Below are 18,559 nucleotides of genomic sequence, written 5' to 3'. Positions count from 1 at the left end.
ACTGATTAGTGACTAATCTTTTGTGTACATGTAAAAATTTTTCAAACTGTTCTAAAATCTGTTCATACTAATTTGCTCTCCAATCTCCAGCTGATTACAAACACTAGAATAGTTTAGGTAGTTCAGGGGTTGGTTAGTTTCAACATTTTATTTAAAGCAAAAAAGAAAGTATTACACATGCTACAAATTTGAAGCAAAAAAACTAGGGAGTAGGGAGAGACAAAGAATTGAAGTGGTAGAAGTATTAATTACTGGTAAACTAGTATTAACTATTAAGTATGAGAGTCTAATGATGGATTAAGCTGCTGCAGGTAACTTGTTGGGAGAAGTTCGGCAAATTGGGCAAGAAGCATTCAATGGAAGCCACTCATCAATACATTGAGCGTGAAAGCAATGAAGACATTCAGGTATTCTTTTCACTGTCTCTTTGGGCTTGTACTCCGACAAGCATATTGGGCATGTGTTGTCATTGGGCTTCGGAAGAATATTTGGGCTCTCCCCCACAACCATTTTTGGGTACGACTCAATAGTTGGCCCATCTAGGCCCAAAATGATAGTTTGTTGTGGGCTAATAAGGGGCTCGAAATCTGGTACAGTTTGACGGTCCCAGACCCAACGGTGGGCTAAGATTTTGAGCTTGCTGCACAGGCAACTCAATATCCCAATGAAGCACAATAATGCTGGTACTCCTAAGCCTATAACTATTGCATATTGTGCACAACGAGAAAACCCTGTCAAAAAAATAAATATATAAATAAGAGAGAAAAATCCGTGGCAAATTTTGTAAATTTTCATGTTTAATTGTACTTCATGTTTCATTTTATAGATATTATTATCCTTTTACATTTTATAAGCTGAGTGGAACCGTTCTATTTGCATTATTTCATCTGTTTTTGTTTACATGTCCACGTCTCCATTGTTTAATGTTGATAATGACCACAATAATAATATTTTCATAACATGGATATTACAAAGAAAAAAGAAATTATACTCCTATTCTAACCCCTTTGACGTGACCACTAACCCAATCACCCACCACCACAAGTTTTTCCAACCATGAATTATTTAAACACAAATACTAATATTTTCTCGAATTAAATTATAGATCTCCTAGAGGAAAGGAGTTCAAAATTTACCTAGGAAAATCAAATTGTAATTAAGCATAGGCAATAAATGCATAAAAAAGTTGAAGCTTGCATGAAATGAGTTAGATTCTAAGGGCCTATTTGATTTCACAAAAATACTATATTAACATTAAAAAATTAACTATTAACGAATGTCTAATTTAGTATATATTTTTTGAAAAAATATAGATAAACAATGAGAATACTAAATAATATGAACAATAGATTTGTCAGATGTTAAATTTAATAGGTATGCAGATGATTATGTTTATTATTTTTAATTGGATAGTTATTTCTTTTGATTCGATTTACTCATACACAATTAACCATAATTGGATGTTTAATTCACCAAGTGTACAGATTGTTATTCTAATACTAGGTTTAGGAGGTAATTTGGAATGGAGTATTTACAAAAATTATTTACAAAAGTTATTATCTACCTAGCAAAATCTATACTTTTTTTTTTTTACGTAACAATGTTGTTGATTTAATTTTTTTATAAAATTTTAAAATTGGAAAGAAAAAAAAAAACTCAAACCAAACAACAAATATAATAGTTAATGGAGTGTGTGTGGCAGTGTGGTACCTTTTGAAGGGAAATCGTTGAAACACACAACATGCGAAGTGGTGTTGCTCTCAAAGCCACATCTTCCACCGTGTAACTCACACCTCCCACACTCTGGCCATTCCCACGACAACCTCAAATCATCGCTGAGGTTAGACGACACAACATGTTCGTAAAACGGCACCCCAACCGGCACTTTCACCCTCTTAACCACGTTACAAATCGACGACAAGTAAACAACAACGGTTGACGAAGACGTTGCAAAAAGCACGTGCTTTGGATCACTGAGACAAGCTATGGGATTGTACCTATGCTTGAGATACTCCAAGTTCATGGAACAGTTGAAGAACGTGAATTCTTGGTTGTAAACGGCTTCGAATGGGGATGAAGAGAGGTTGAGAGAGAGTATGCGTTTTGGAAGGCAATTGTCAGGGTCGTTTACCCACACTTGTTGAGTGTCGTAGTCTATCCCTTTGATGCTGAATTCTCCTCCTGAATGAGGTAGGTTGAGGAGTGTTTGGCCACGGTTGTTGCATGTTACTGTGAAACCTGGGTACCCACATGATGATGATGAGTTTGGTTCTATTTGGAAAGGGAATCGAATTACTGGCTCCCTTAGATTGCAAACAGCATCCAAGCATGTGTCTTGTGTGGTTGATGACACAATAACGTGTTTTTGAGGAGGCTTGAAGGAGACGAAGAAAAGAAGGAGGAGGATTATGGGAAAGCTCATGTTTGGAGTTAATTGGGTTTTGGGGTTTGGGTTAACCTTAGCTTCTTTCGGTATTATTACTTTGGGGGTGTTGTCTTAGGTGCATCTGCACTTAGGTGCACCTCCCTTAATGCAAATGGGTGCATGATTGAACCTATTAGTGGGGTGCACCACAGAAAGCAACTTTTGTTTTGCCACCAAATATGATGAGGTAACTGTGGTGGATATTATGTAAATGTGAAATATTATTTATATCCATGCTGCTGAATAGTGAATAGATGTATAGACATCATAGTTAAGATGTGTTCAAAGTGATAAATAAAATAATAGGTTAACTATGATTTTGGTTCCTAACGTAGAGGTCGAAAATTTATTTCGTCTTCGACTTTTTTTTTGCTATAAAATGGTCTCGAAAGTTTCAATTTGTTTTAAAACCGTCATTCGAACCAAAATACCCCTTTCCCTTTTTTTCCCAAAATCAAGCACCAGCAGAAGCACAAACACAAGCAGAAACAGAACCAGAAGTAACATAAACAATGAATCAACAATGTAATCAAGCAGAAGCAGGAACAGGGCAACAACAACAACAACAACAACAACAACAATGAATTACCAATGTATCAACAATGGAATCAAGCAGAAACAGAAGCAGGAGCAAAACAACAACAACAATGAAACAACATAATCAATCAGAAGCAGAAGCAACCAGAAACAACAATAATAAAAAATAACAACATAATAGAAGCAAAAGTAGAATAGAAGCAAAAGCAAAAGAAGAATGGAAGCAGAAGCAGATGCCGGCGAGCCACCCGAAACCGCCATCACAGCCATCATAGGGCCGATCTGCCATCAAAGCGCCGCAACCCTTTTCTTCTTATCTCTTCGCGCTACCCTAGCGCACCGTCACAGCGCGAGCTCTTCTCCTCTCTCGGCTCACCACCGAAGCCTTCCCCTGTTCTTGCCTCGAACCAGAACCCACCGCCATCGAGCACCTCCGCCGAGCCCAGAGGAGCAGCGGTGAGATCTAGCCACTGAACGACGAAGAGCAGCGACGGTCCTGTTCTTGCCTCGAACCAGAACCCACCACCATCGAGCACCTCCACCGAGACCAGAGGAGCAGCGGCGAGATCCAGCCACCGAACGACAACGAGAAGCGGCAATGGGATTGGAGCAGCGGCGGCGAATTGGAGCGGCGAGATCCTTTCCCCTTCTCCCTGCGAATCCCTTCCCCCTTTCCCCTTTCCCCACTTACAAAATGAAATATTCTTAGTTAAGGGTATTTTTGGAATAAAAATTAAAAATTTGATAAAAAAGATGATTTTAAAATTAATTGAAATCTTTGGAATTATTTTGTAGCGAAAAAAAGACCAAAAACGAAATAAATTTTTTACTTCTACGTTGAAAATTAAAATCATATTTAATCCTAAAATAATAGATACAAAAGAACTTAACTTAAATGGTAAATGTAAGAAGAGTCAAAAAATAAGAACAGTAATACTATAAAGATAAAAAAATTAACTCAAATTTATTTTATTTATTATTTATTAATTTAACAATAATTAATATATACTAAATAAGATAAATTTAGATTTTTTTAGCTTTGATCTCCCAAATATTATAGTCTGACTAAATATGTTAGAGTGGATTCCAATCAATTAAAAATGTTGTTCAGGCGGATGATATTCTGGGGAAGGGCTTCACTGGAACGTCACTGTCTTTTTAGTTGTAAACTAAAATAATAAATTTAGTGAGCTCATTAGGATGACTTGAAGCAGGTAGTATTTAATTTTAACCTTTTAAATGTATTTAAGAAACGATGGAATATATCGGGTGATTTCAGGTAATGCGTGGGCACCACGGGTTCGTATAGCTTTTTAGAGAAGTGTTTATACTTTTTAAAAATATTAAAAGTGTATTTGGTTCATTTTTTTATTTTTAGTATTTTTTATTTTTTAAAATAAAAATTTACGTGTAGTTATTTTCATGTAAAGTTAAGATAGTTGCATGTCAACTATAAAAAAAAATATATATAGGTAATTATAGTTTTGAAAAGTTAAAAATACTTATAAAAATTGGCCATGAATTCTTTACTCCTACTTTTATGTAAAAGTATGATTAACCATCAATAAAATAAGAGAAAATTCCACTTTCCTTTCCTGCGAGATGTTAAAATGACACTCCCTCCCCTCTATTTTATAAATGTACATTCTCATCCCTTCTAATTTTTAAAAAACCTCATTTTTAATCCATTTTAAATTTTTTGTGTTAGCTAATGTTAACTGTTAACTAATGTTAACTTTATCCATTTTTTAAGAAAAAATACGCATTAGCAAAAATTTTATTTTATATCATTAAATTTACTTACCAAAATACCCTTTAATAAATTATTCTTTTATAAATACAATTTAATCAATAAAAAAATTATTAAAAGATATTTTGGTAAGAAAAATTTAATAATAAAAAATAAAATTTTTGCTATGAGTATTTTTTCAAAAAATAATTTATTTTTTCTTAAAAAATGGATAAAGTTAATATTAGTTAACACAAAAAATTTAAAATGGATTAAAGATGATGTTTTTTAAAAGTTAGAAAGGAGGAGAATGTACATTTATAAAATAGAGGGGAGGGGAGTGTCATTTTAGCATCTCGCAAGGGAGGGGAGTGGAATTTTCTCATAAAATAATTATAAAATATATCCCATCCTTTTTTTTTGAAAAAAATTAATATTAGATATTAATCCATCTAATTTTTGCTTTTTACACTTTTTTTCTATTTTCTTTTTAATTTCAGATTTAGAGAAGAGAAGCATTTGGTCTAATAGGATTTTTTCTCCTCTTTCAATTACTGTCATTCTCTCATCCTCTTCCTTTGTTGTATCTCTTGTTCGCTTATCATCGCCGCTGCAACCTGCTTCCGCTGCCGCGCAACCTGCTGCTGCCGCCGCCACGCAACACGTTGCCAACCCCGCCAAGCAACACTCTTCCGGGTGAAATAGATACCTGACTGATTCTCTTGGTACGGGTGAGACCATTGATGTATGCCTCTCTCACCCTACAAGAAAAAGCGTATTTATCGACGCAAAAAATTAACGGCTATCTCTCCTGTCAATATTTTTCGATGGCTTGCTGTCGATAGTTTAAAAAAATAATTAAAAATAAAATAATAAAATCGACAGCCTGATCGTCGATTTTTTGATGATGCATTAAATCCCTTTTAACTATCGTCATATTGTCGGCGAAATAGGAGTCAAAAATACTTTTATTTTAAAATCGACGAACATGACGTCTATTTTTATATTTAAAATATCGACAACCTTTCCGTTAATAAATTTAAACAGTCCAAATCGCTTTTGGAAACCAAATAAATAGTGTGAATTTAATGTATAAAATAGACGCTAAAGACGTTGCTTCTTTTTCAAATTAAAATCAACAAATATACCGTCGATTTTTATGGCTAAAAACACCAACCCCGCGCCCCCTATCGAGCTTCTTTCACACACACACAAAATCACAAATCAAACGAGCTTGATCCTCTCTCCTTCAACGAGCTGCTTCTTCTCTCTGTCGCACGAGTTTCTTCTTCTCCTTTCCTCACTCACAGCGCCACCGCCGGCCACCCTAACCACCGGAGCTACCTTCTCATTCTTCTCATCTCTTTTAAACACTGAACCAGTAGAACACAGCCCTTGTTTCTCTCGTTCTTTTTCGTTCGCAGAACAAATCAAGCTCAAACTCTTGTTCTCTTTGTCTCAGGTGAGCTCCAGCACGCGCGGTGCCACCTGTAGCAGCGTCTGCCCCACCACCGCCACACCTCTCTCTCTCTCTCTCTCTCCTTTTATCCACCCTCAGTTCTGGCTCGCATATCTTCTCAGTGCCGCAGCCATCATCTCCTACAGTCAATGCTTCCAGGTTTTGGTTTCAAAATTCTTTTAATTTATGTTAAATTCAATTAATTTTGTTTAGTTAGTTTGATTTTAGTAATTAGTTTAGTGAGATTTGTTTTTTGATTAGTGAATTTTTAGGTTTTGATTATATTAGGTTTTGATTCTGAATAGCTGAGAAATATTTAGATTGTTAATCTGAATTGCTGAACATTGCTGCTGATTTTGTTTGGAAACTACTTGACTAAATTGTTGATATTTTATGTTGTTTTGTTGCAAGAATAACGTGTTTTGATTATTTATTTTATTTAAATAAGGTGCTAGCCTTATTATAAAATCAAGAATAAGGTGTTTTGATTCTGGATGTAGATCTGTCGCCAAATTCATTAACACTAGTTGGACCGATCTAGAAAGTTAACTTGCAAATTAAGATGCACCAATAAATTAAGCCTTTTAACTATGATTCATGATTCTGCTTCTCTATATAGTTTTACTTAATGACTATTTATAATGGTTTGATCATGAAATTTTAATGAATTGGAGGAAAGTGTTGGTGTGTTTAAACATACTCTGGTGACTGGTCAGGTACACCATGGAGCGACCGCGATTCAGTGATCATCTAAAAGCCATAAAGTTCATCTGCAAGGATTTTTGGACTGAGCTCTTTAAGAAGCAAATCGACAACTTGAAAACAAACCATAGAGTGAGTTCAAATTAGAGCTGTATTCATTTGGTGGTGTGTTTGTTATATGGTTTTAGATTGGAATGGATGGTCATGGTATTCGTTTGCTACTTGCTGCAGGGTACCTTTGTATTGCAAGATAATAAGTTCCCCTGGCTTGAGCGGATATCAATTTTAATGTATTGACTTTGCTATTGAATTGAAGTTTTCAGATTTTAGATTCATCTTTATATATTTAAGTGCTCTTGAATCTTGACTAATATTCTCTGCCTGTATTAATGTGAGAAAATTCCTAAATCTACAAATTGTATTCACTTATTGATGGTATTTTCTCATTTACTATTGTTGGCAGCTAAGAAGTTTGGGGTTAATGAATTTGTGAACCCAAAAGATCATAACAAACCTATAAAAGAGGTTCATTCTAAGTTTTTCTGCATAATTATTTATATTTTCAGGGAAGAAAGACTAAGATGTTAATATTGCTCAACAGATAATGGCTGAAATGACCAATGGAGGAGTGGATCATTCTGTTGAATGTACCGGCAGCATCTAAACTATGATCTCAGCATTTCTAGTTCTATTCTAATCCCGCCACTTTCATTCCCTGGATTCCATTCACAAGGTTGGCGCCATTCCTTCCCTTTCTTTCTTTTTCTTTCGTTTCATCTGTAAAAAGTATTCATATACTGATATTTGTATTGTTTTTTGGTTAGCTACCAATATGTTCATCTATTTCTTGTCATATAAAATCATGTGCTTATACATGTAAACCATAATAAGATCAATAATTACAAGAGAAAGAGAGTGAGTTGTGTTGTGTTGTTCATCTTCCAGTAAAGACACCACTGAAGACTTGGCTGTTTCCACCAAGTGATGCTTCCCATTCTATGGAGTTCAACACTATCTGTGACAGTGCTCCAACCAAGTCCCTCATTTCAGGCCTTTCTACTGGATCTTCTTGCAAGCACCGACCTGCTATCTCTGCTACCTTGAGCACATATTCAATGGGATAGTTTGCTTCAAGGTTCTTATCTATCACATCTTCTAGAGCATTCTCTGGCTCTGCATCTTGGAATATTTGTTGTACCTGATGAAGAAAAAAAGCCTCATGCATTTGAAATGTTAGATTTGACATTCTAATTTAACTCCTTTGGCAAGTCCTCTTGCTTTCATGTTATAAAGAGGATAGAAATATATATCCTTTCAGTTTAAAACTTATAACTTAAGTCTATTTGTAGCATGGACTGCAAAGTGTCTTTCATGTTTATTTGACTTCTGGCATATATATATCAATATAACAAGAAAGGAACCAGATTTGTTATGCGGCAAACATATTGTGTAAGGGATTAACTCTTTAAATAGTAATATATATAATTAAATAAAATATAAAAATTATACTTTATTAATATTATTTTTAAAAAATTCTCCCTTACTTTCTGTATGTCCCTTCTCTTTTGTTTTATCTTTTTTTAGCAGTCATAGTTATTAACATTAAAATATTATGCATGCTTATCTATACTTGTGTAAACCATTCATGGTGAAAGTATAAATTATTTGCTTATCTATATTTTCTTATCTTAGCAAATTAATACATTTGTATCACTTAGACAAGTACAAGGCTATTATTAAATGTGTCATGAGAGCATGGAAATTCTAAATATGGTTTTCTTATTTTTATTTTTTGTTAAATTACCTTTGAATTTAACAACTAGATTGTGATACAGTACCTCTGCAATCGAATCAGTTGAAGATGGAGCTCTGAAGGGAGTACAGAAATGGTGTGACTAGTAGCAAATAGCCTAGTATTGTATATAGCAGTGATTTGAGGAGCCTCATCATTTGGAAACTTGGAATTTCTTGTGGAAACTTGGAATTTCTTCAACCAGCAAGGAAGAAGAATTGGTATGATATTTTTATATAAAATATTGGTGTTACTACTTACTATGTATACCTACAGTGGGCACTCAATCAATGAGGTGATTGAGTCTGAGTGAACAAGTTACTCCAATTCTATTGTGATCCGTTGTTTCCAGCAATGGTGTAGCACCAAGTTGATAGGTTTTATTTTGATTATTTTGAATATTTTGTATTATTAGTGGATTGCAATTTAAACAAATATAAGTATAATTTTAGTTATTTATCTTGTCTTGAGTCCTTATGTTAGAAAATTATTTATTATTTTGATAAATTTGTAAACTCATTATCTAATATTTAGTATAAATTTTATTTCTATATTTAAAATTTTATTTGCATTAATTGTTTACTATTTTTCAAATAGAAAAAATAATTAAAACATATAACTATTAAAATCGATGGTAAAGCTGTCGCTTTTTAAAATTAAAATAGAAAAAAAATAAAATATAGATAAAGAATTTGTCGGTATCTAAATAATTAAATCGACGGCAACTGTGTCGATTTTATTGAATCAAATATCGACGGCAACATTGTCAATTTTATTAATCATATTATAAACAAAAACATCGTCGATTTTATTGAATCAAATATCGACAGAAATGGCGTCGATTTTATATAATAATATCGACGGCAACGTTGTCGATTTTAGTAACAATGTAAAATTCTCAAACTCATATTTTAGACAGAAACACTGTCGATTTTATTTGGTTATTATCGACGGCTAGGCAAGCCGTCGATTTTATTAAAATTTTGAAAAATCGACAAGCTTAATAGTGACCACCTCCGCCGTCTATTTTGCTGTCGAATTCAATTTGGTCGTCGATTTTAACGATGTTTCTTGTAGTGTCACCACTTTTTAACTCTTCCCTTCTCTTAATGGCTTCCTTATCTGAGTAGAATTGATAATCTTAATACTTAGGAAGCACTAGGAGTCATAATATTGAATCTATTAGCATAAAGTTATGACGTATATAGTTTAAATTTCTGAATGTTAACTTTCTGGTTTAATGCATTGATTTGATTTACTGATTTCTTACGCTTGATAAATGAACCTGATGGAGAAGAGTAAGATGTTGAATTTCTCAAGTCTGGAGCTTTTTTTTAAAGTTTTCCATTCATATTCATATTGTATGAGTAAACACATCCTATAATTTCCGCGTGTACAAATGCAGAGTCCCCAATGTATCTAGGATTTTATTGACTACGTAAGACACGTGTATGCTAAGGCTATTATTGGTGGTAAAATATAATATCTAGAACTTAACAGTTTTTTGTTTATGCTTTCTTATTATCAACCATAAAATGAACTGTGCCAAGCATTATAACTTAACAGTTTTTCATACCCATTGGGGTTTGTGATGTCTCAGTTGATATATATTATATCTTCATTCTGCATCTTAATACATGGTTGAAGTGAAGTAATTAATTGCTTGGCCATATGAAACCTTTAACCTTTTATTCATTTGTTTGTAATTTTGGTCAATTGTTTCTGGAATGAAATGAAGTAATCAACTGTTGTTGCATCTGTCTTAGTGATGTTGCTGCCATATGCTGGACATGATATTTATCTGGTTGATTTGTTTGCCTTTGCTTCATTTAGATGGGAATTACTGATGCCATTTTAAACCTAGTGAGCGCTGAGAGAAACTGATTTAAAAAATATGTATAGCACTTAAACAATGGTTTAGATTTGTGAAAATTTTAATATTGACAGAGAGTTCATAGAAAAGATTTAATAATGAAATTTCACAATTTTGAAGATATGTTTTACTAGTATGCTAAATCATTATGGACTTTGCAGTGTCCTCAGTTGTTTAAATTACTACTAAAGGATGAGAGTTATGACCATATCTTCTACCTGGCTACTTTTTGAATTATTATTTGTTCCGCTGCATCAATGGAAATTGTTTTAAATGTCTTCCGTTGTCAGATTTTTCTCTCAATCCTGTGTTTATGTTATCTTTTCTTCATTTGTTTCGAAATCTAATTCTCATTTGGTTTAAGCAACTCTTGCTTTTTTTAATTTTATTTTCTTTTATTTTTTTCTTTTAATTGGCAGCTGAAATAGAAAATTTACCGAATTGACTGTCTAATCGGCATTTGTATCCAAGTAACTAACTAACCATAACTCCATAAAGCTAAAATTATGATCTTCTCCTTTTATGGATGGTGAGAATTGAGAATTAACAATTACTATTATTATTGGTTGTCACCATTTGAATGATTTCTTTAATTATCCCCTTTTCCTTATCCATTATTTAGATTAACGAGTTTGAGAAACGACAAAATAAACCTGCTTTTTAGTTTTGCATAATTTGCTCAAATTAGCAAATGTGGATTATTATTATTATTATTTAGATTAATGAGTTTGAGAAAACGAAAAAATAAACCTGATTTTTAGTTCTGTTTTCTTGAGTTCAAGTTTATTTTAGCATGGTTGTGCTATGTGTTTCAGTTATATGATCTTAGAATTAATATTAGTTGATTTGGGTTTGTGTTTGCGAAACTCTACCACTGCTTTCTTCTTTCTTGGATGATCAGGATTCTGTTGACCACTCCTTACGTGACCTCACTTCAGGTAAGTAATTATAAGTTATCAAACTCTGAACTTTAATGTATGAAAGTGTAAGCTTCTAGCATAATAGTCCCCAACTATAGAGAAGAGACATATTTGTGCAGTGTTTTTTTTATGTGCTTGCATTAGGACTCATCACCCCATCATTATATGATGATACAGTGGGTGGCCAATTAAAATGGGATCACAGTCCATCCTATGATTTGATGTGTTGAGGGAATGAATCTAAAGTGAGTAGTGGGAGCCAGATTTTATGCTATGATGAGTTTCAAGTGAATACACAAAATGAGTTATTTTATCGCTACTTTGATGCAACAAGCATTCTCAATTTGTATTAATGTTGATCACTAGTTTTAGAGTTCCAATAAGGAATTTGGCATAAATATGTGCATGATCGCTCAAATGTTGATCGCTCAAATTGGCAAATTGGCATAAATATGTGCATGATATATAAAGAATTTGGTCTCTATTTTAAAAATATTTATTTTTATCATTTTTGCCAATTTATGTACAAACTTAAGTTTTATTTTGAATTGTGTATTTGTGTTCAGAAAGTAATGGGTCAGGAATTTTCTCATGAAGGGATTAATAGTGAGCATATATCATATGATTAGTATGAGCAGGAGGAAGAAAAACACGATAAAGTTGATGGGGATTATATGGATGAGAAAGTCACAAATGTGGAACCAATGTTCGATGATCACGGCTTTGATGAAGGGTATAACATTGACTCACTCGAAGACATTGTGATGATTGAATTTTGGAACATCAGGGATGAAGATGTATGTCATTTTCACTTTTCTGATGCCGACATTGCATTTGAGTTCTACAATAGATATACAAGGACAAGAGGCTTTATTGCTTGGAAGAATAGGACTAGGAAGAGTCATGCAGGCGTACTTAAGTTGAAGAATTTTGTATGTCATCGTGAAGGATTTAGATCACAAAATAATAATGACATTGGAAACTTTAAGAAAAAACCTACACCAGAGACAAGGTGTGGCTGCAGTGCAATGATGGAGATTCGTCTAGATGGACCTAGTGGTCGTTGGTTTATTTCTTATTTTTTTTATGAACACAGTCATCCGCTTTTGGATCCTCGATTGACTGGATTGCTTCGTGGGCATAGATTCATGTCCGAGGCTGATATTGGCCACATGATTAACATGAAAAAGGGTGGGATTAGTGTTGGGCAGATATATCAAGCATTAGCAAATCAGGCAGGTGGCTACGAGTATCTCTCTTTCACGCAAAGGGACATGTACAATAAAATAGCAAAGTAGAGGCGCCAATTACCCGGTGATGCATATGCAGCTTTGAAGTATCTACAAGATCGAGCAATAAATGACCTTTCTCTCTATTTTAATCATCACGTGGATGCCGATGGTACTTTGCGCAATTTATTCTGGTGCGATGGTCTCAGTAGGGCAGATTACTCATTATTTGGCGATGTGCTGGCTTTTGATGCTACCTATAAGAGGAATAAATATATGTGTCCATTGGTGGTATTTTCTGGTGTCAATTATCACAATCAAATGATTAGTTTTGCTGCTGCTTTAATTTGCGACAAGGAAAAAAACACATATAGGTGGTTGCTACAACAAATGAAGGTGGCAATGAATGGAAAAGCACCTGTTTCGGTTATCACGGATGGTGATCTATCAATGAAGTTCACCATTGAGAAAGAGTTTCCTAATGCACATCATAGATTATGTGCATGGCATCTGATTCGCAATGCAACAAGTAATATTGGCAAGCCCCACTTTACCTCCATGTTTAAAAAGTGTATGCTAGGCAACTATGAAATTGATATATTTCGTCAAAAGTGGTTTGAAATGGTTGAGGGATTTGGTGTCGAAAACAAGAGTTGGGTCCTAGATATGTATAAGAAGAGACATTCATGGGCAACTGCACATATAAGAGGGAAGTTTTTTGCTGGTTTTCGGACTACTTCTCGGTGCGAGGGATTAAACTCAATCATTGCAAAGTATGTCAATTCAAGGTACAATCTGGTTGAGTTCATTCAACACTTTAATCGATGTGTCGACCATATTCAGTGGAAAGAGGTCCAGGCTGACCACGCATCTGTGAATGGGAGACCCAGTATGCAAATGTGTTTTCAACAGTTAGAGAGGAGTGCTGCCAATGTTTGCACCCTATCAATATTTTATATGTTTCAACCAATCCTTGTACGAGCTGCATCAATGAAGGTAATAAATATGAGGCAAACTAGCTCTTATGTGATTTACTCTGTCGGTTTGGATTGAACGCCAAATGAGATGTGGCGTGTATTCTTTTTTGACATTGAGATGGAATTCAATTGTTCATGTATGAGAATGGAATCATTTGGCATACCTTGTGAACACAGTTTGCGTCTTGGTGCATGAAGATATAGATGAGCTTCCAAGGTCATTAGTCTTGCCTTGGTGGACCAAGACTGCCAAAGTAGGTTTGCAAAATGCGGCTGGACATAAAGGATTCTAACTAGTCCTAGGATTCTAACTAATAAAGGATCATGCAGCAGACAAAGCAAAATAGCAGAAAACCGGAACATACATAGACAAAGAGGGGAGGAATAAAAAATGAAAGGAACTCAACCACCTTAATTATCCTAGCGGTCACTTTATTCTTCAGGTTGTGCTCCTCAGTGAAGATGATTCGCCTCCCTTTTGGTGCCATAGGAATAAACAGAAAACTTCTAAGCGAAGTGGCCCATGCGTTCGCGTCGTTTGTGATTTTCGTCATTCACGCGGTCGCGTCACCGACGCGATCGCGTTTTGGGAAGAGAGTTGTGCCAGCTTGGGGCAAGAAGTGTGCTAAACTGGTCACGCGGACGCGTGATTGACGCGTTCGCGTCAGTTACACATATGGCCATCCATGCGATCGCGTGCCTGACGCTAACGCGTCATTGACGCGAACGCGTCGCTTGCGCCGCCCAGTTTTCTTTCTCTCTCTCTCTCTCTCTCTCCCAATCCTAATTCTCTCTTATTTTCTTATCCTTTTATTTTTTTCTTTCATTTTAATATTTGTCTCTTCTATTTTCAGTTCTTATTGAGGACAAGCAAACCTTTAAGTTTGGTGTTGACGCTGCGCTTATAGGTTTTCTAGTACAAAAGGGAGGTGAATCATCTTCGCGAAGGAGCACAACCTTAAGAATAAAGCGACCGCTAGGATAATTAAGGTGGTTGAGTTCCTTTCATTTTTTATTCCTCCCCTCTTTTTCTATGTTATGTTCCGGTTTCCTGTTATTTTGCTTTGTTTGTTGCATGATCCTTTATTAGTTAGAATCCTAGGACTAGTTTAGTTTTCCTATTGCTTTAATTCTGAAAAGATGTCTCATGTATTACTCACTGAACTTAATTTCAAATAAAAAATACAGGAGTGATATATTGCATGAGAAAGTGGGTCTATATTGAAGAATAGTCTTATTTACTTAAATGTGGTGGTATTTTCTGTGATTTTGAATACATGACATGAACAGTGCATATTTTTGATAGTGAAGTTTATGAATGTTAAAATTGTTGGCTCTTGAAAGAATAATGAAAAAAGAAAAATGTTATTGATAATCTAAAAAATCATAAAATTTATTTTTGAAGCAAGAAAAAGCAGTGAAAAACACAAAGCTATATATATATATATAGATATATATTAAAAAAAATAAAGACAAAAAAAAAGAGAAAAAGAAAAAAGCAAGCAGAAAAAGCCAATAACCCTTTAAACTAAAAGGCAAAGGGTAAAAAGGATCTAAGACTTTGAGCATTAATGGATAGGAGGACCCAAAGGAATAAAATCCTGGCCTAAGCGGCTAAATCAAGCTGTCCCTAACCATGTACTTGTGGCGTGAAGGTGTCAATTTAAAAGCTTGAGACTGAGCGGTTAAAGTCGTGGTCCAAAGCAAAAAGAGTGTGCTTAAGAACTCTGGGCACCTCTAACTGGGGACTCTAGCAAAGCTGAGTCACAATCTGAAAAGGTTCACCCAGTTATGTGTCTGTGGCATTTACGTATCCGGTGGTAATACTGGAAACCAAAATGCTTAGGGTCACGGCCAAGACTCATAAAGTAGCTGTGTTCAAGAATCATCATACTGAACTAGGAGAATCAATAACACTATCTGAATTCTGAGTTCCTATGGATGCCAATCATTCTGAACTTCAAAGGATAAAGTGAGATGCCAAAACTGTTCAGGATTACAGTTGTAAACCCCACTATAAGAAGAGACATGGGCTTAATCGAACTCTCATTCTCATGCAAATTCACATCCTAAGCTTATATTAGTGTTGGTTGCTTGAGGACAAGCAACAGTTTAAGTTTGGTGTTGTGATGCGTGAGCATCTTTCCTATCTTTTCTTAGTGAATTTGCATCTAAATTGTTGAATTTAATTAAGAATTAATTATATTTTAGCCACTATGGATGCTATTTTGAGTTTTGTGCAATACTGTTTATTTTAGGTAGCAATTGGCGGAATTTGATGGAGTTTCTGCAGAGAAAGAGAAGAAGCCAAGGAGATGACCAGCGAATACCGACGCGGACGCATGGCTCACGCGACCGCGCGGAATGGAGGAAATCGAAATGACGCGATCGCGTGCCTGACGCGAACGCGTGGACGATGCGGACGCGTCACATGAGCGATCTGCAGAAAACACAGAAAAACGCTGGGGGCGATTTCTGGGCTATTTTAACTCAATTTTCAGCCCAGAAAACACAGATTAGAAGCTGCAGAATGGACAGAACAAGTGGTCCCCACCCATCAACTGAAGATCTGTTAATTAATTCAAATTTAAATTCAAATCTTAAATTAGGAAAAGATATTATTTTAATTTTTAGTTTTAGATATTAGATTTTTAAATTTATTAGGATTAGTTATAAAAGGAGGAAGCTTTCCTTCCTTTGTAAGAGGTCCTGGGGAGGATCCCATTCCATCCCAATTTACAATCCTTATTTTCTCTTTTCCATGAGCAACTAAACCTCCACTGTTAAGGTTAGGAGCTCTATCTATTGTATGGATTGATTTTATTGTTTTTCTATTTTAATTCATGTTTTGATTTATATTTCAATAATTGTTTTCGTTCTTTATTTTATGAATTTGAGTGGAACGGAAGTATAACCCATGTTCTATTTGAGTTCTTGTAAAACTTGGAAAAGCTTTTCACTTGAACAATAGCTTGAAAACATATTATCCTGAATTTCTAATTGTTTGTATTTAACGGGATACGTGACATATAATCCCTTTATTTTTGGACAATTAGGATTCTTGTGGCATATAAACTGGAATTTGATCATCACCCTCTAATTGGAATCAATTGACCAAGGAATTGGCAGTTGATGAATTTTAGAGGAGACTAGGAAGGTCTAAGGAATTAGGGTCTAGTCACAAATAGTTTGCCATGAATTAAATCTTACATGATTAAAATTAGTTAATAAGAAAAGTCAATCCGAAAAATAGATAACTCTGAAACCTTAACTGTTTCTTCATATTTTATTCCTCACCTATTCACCTGCATGTCTTCAAACTCTTCTTTAATTTTTTATGCTTTTGAACTTCCAAACACTATTTTCTGTTTGTCTAACTAATCCTATCAAACACTATTGTTGCTTAATCCATCAATTCTCGTGGGATCGACCCTTACTCACGTAAGGTATTACTTGGTACGACCCGGTGCACTTGCCGGTTAGTAAGTGTGGTTGTAAATACCGCACCAGTCATGATCCTCCATATGTAATGACACGTCATCCTAAGTATGTTTGAGCACAATGGTTATTTATTTTACTTAGTTAAAATGAGCCAATCAAGATTTTGACTTATCGCAAATGATGGTGGAAGGGACCAAACATTCTTTAATTTTTTTTACGTTAATATTTGATTTATCTTCAATGACATCAGCTTTATTATCAGTTCAGACACTTACTTTCCAGGTACGAGACAAAACAGATTTTCTCTGGTTGCAATTGTGTCGTGAATATGAACGAAATCCTCTCTAACACAAAGCCACCATGTTAGACACAGAGATAACTAAAATTAAAAATAAAATATGGCAAAAAAAATCTTACGCTATATCATTATCGGCAGCAAAGATGTACATACCCATATTGACCAAGTCCTCACTCAACCTCATATCTTGTGGTGGTTTGAATGAACAATTAAGATTCTGGACAAAACAAAGAGGTTATCCACAATATACATATTTGAATACTATTTCCAAAAATTATTTGTAACTATATGAAATACCTTTAGAATAGAAGTTGACTTGAAAGCCATTTTTTGTTGTTTCACATAGCTCGTTAACCGTGCATTGTCTATGTTGAAAGTTAAAGGCCCTTTGTGTACTCTCGTTTCCGCCAGCTTGCTTGATAGTTGAACTTTGTGCTCAAGTTTTGGCATTTTAGTTGGTCGTGTGAATGCCCTATTTTGGATAGTTGGTGGATTATTGACTCTTGCCAATTTGTCCTTTTGCCTTACAAACTTACTCGGATGTTCTTGCACAGCTTTATGGATTTTGCTATTTGTTTGAAAATTCAATCTTGACTTTGGCTTCGACTTTCCTTCTCCATCGACGCATGTTTGCATCCCTTTGCAGAACGATGGTGGCAGATTGTGCAAAATCTCAACGTCCTTATTTTCGTCGGATAAATCCGTAAACACACAATTTTCGGACTTTACTTGCAACGGACAAGAGTTCTTCTTTGTTACATCACCACAGGATTTATTCTTCATCTCGTGTAGGTCCGCATGATCGGATTCCTCATGATACTTCTCATCAATTTTACATTGAAGGGTGGTTAGCTTATCAAGTGACTTCTTCGCTATCCACATTGCTTTTTCCATCTCATCAACTCTCTTGGATAAAGACTACATTATAAAGAGAAAATTAGCATTAGTATATATAAATAACATTGTAATTTATCATGAGTTGGGTATATTACCTCTATTGCATGTAATATTTGTTTCAATGGAGAAGTTTCAATAATGTCCATCGAAGAAGATCCAATGTGATCGTCTATTACTTTTTTTTCCATTGCTCTACTAAATTGTAATTTTAGTTTTAATAAAGATAGTTAATAGTGTTCTATGTTTGAGTGTTTATATATAAGAATAAAAGATAATTTTT

At 34.6% G+C, this 18,559-nt stretch overlaps 2 protein-coding genes and 1 long non-coding RNA gene across 7 annotated transcripts; 2 read left to right on the top strand and 1 right to left on the bottom strand.

Moving 5' to 3' along the window:
• On the bottom strand, positions 134–2,721 carry LOC107605919 (putative RING-H2 finger protein ATL21B). Its single transcript, XM_016307866.2, has 2 exons — positions 1,711–2,721; positions 134–731 (listed from the first exon to the last, which is right to left on the bottom strand). Exons 1-2 carry the CDS (start codon positions 2,420–2,422, stop codon positions 298–300), a joined length of 1,146 nt encoding a protein of 381 aa, XP_016163352.1. The 5' UTR covers positions 2,423–2,721; the 3' UTR covers positions 134–297.
• On the top strand, positions 5,868–9,106 carry LOC107605918. Of its 5 annotated transcripts, XR_001612570.2 has the most exons (8): positions 5,868–6,072; positions 6,154–6,309; positions 6,867–6,984; positions 7,084–7,142; positions 7,316–7,377; positions 7,454–7,585; positions 7,798–7,987; positions 8,688–9,106. It is a non-coding gene; the product is annotated as an uncharacterized LOC107605918 (long non-coding RNA). The 5 variants fall into 5 exon arrangements; XR_001612567.2 differs by having other exon boundaries at positions 5,869–6,309; XR_002350441.1 differs by lacking the exon at positions 7,084–7,142 and having other exon boundaries at positions 5,868–6,309.
• On the top strand, positions 12,112–13,847 carry LOC107607700 (protein FAR1-RELATED SEQUENCE 5-like). The gene is made up of 3 exons (XM_016309622.1): positions 12,112–12,676; positions 12,767–13,662; positions 13,821–13,847. Exons 1-3 carry the CDS (start codon positions 12,112–12,114, stop codon positions 13,845–13,847), a joined length of 1,488 nt encoding a protein of 495 aa, XP_016165108.1.

Source organism: Arachis ipaensis, chromosome B07 (assembly GCF_000816755.2).
Source record: "Arachis ipaensis cultivar K30076 chromosome B07, Araip1.1, whole genome shotgun sequence".
Taxonomy (NCBI): Eukaryota; Viridiplantae; Streptophyta; class Magnoliopsida; order Fabales; family Fabaceae; genus Arachis; species Arachis ipaensis.
The sequence above is the reverse complement of the archived record's forward strand: the minus strand, read 5'-3'. Positions and strand labels throughout refer to the sequence as shown.

Bases quoted from the DNA above. Each gene is read 5' to 3' on its own strand.
- LOC107607700 (XM_016309622.1), top strand. From the start codon at position 12,112: ATGGATGAGAAAGTCACAAATGTGGAACCAATGTTCGATGATCACGGC. The intron at 12,677-12,766 runs GTGGCTACGAGT...ATGCATATGCAG, and splicing joins AGCATTAGCAAATCAGGCAG to CTTTGAAGTATCTACAAGAT. The intron at 13,663-13,820 runs GTAATAAATATG...TTGTGAACACAG, and splicing joins TACGAGCTGCATCAATGAAG to TTTGCGTCTTGGTGCATGAA.
- LOC107605919 (XM_016307866.2), bottom strand. From the start codon at position 2,422: ATGAGCTTTCCCATAATCCTCCTCCTTCTTTTCTTCGTCTCCTTCAAG. The intron at 732-1,710 runs GTACCACACTGC...TTTTTTTGACAG, and splicing joins CAACGATTTCCCTTCAAAAG to GGTTTTCTCGTTGTGCACAA.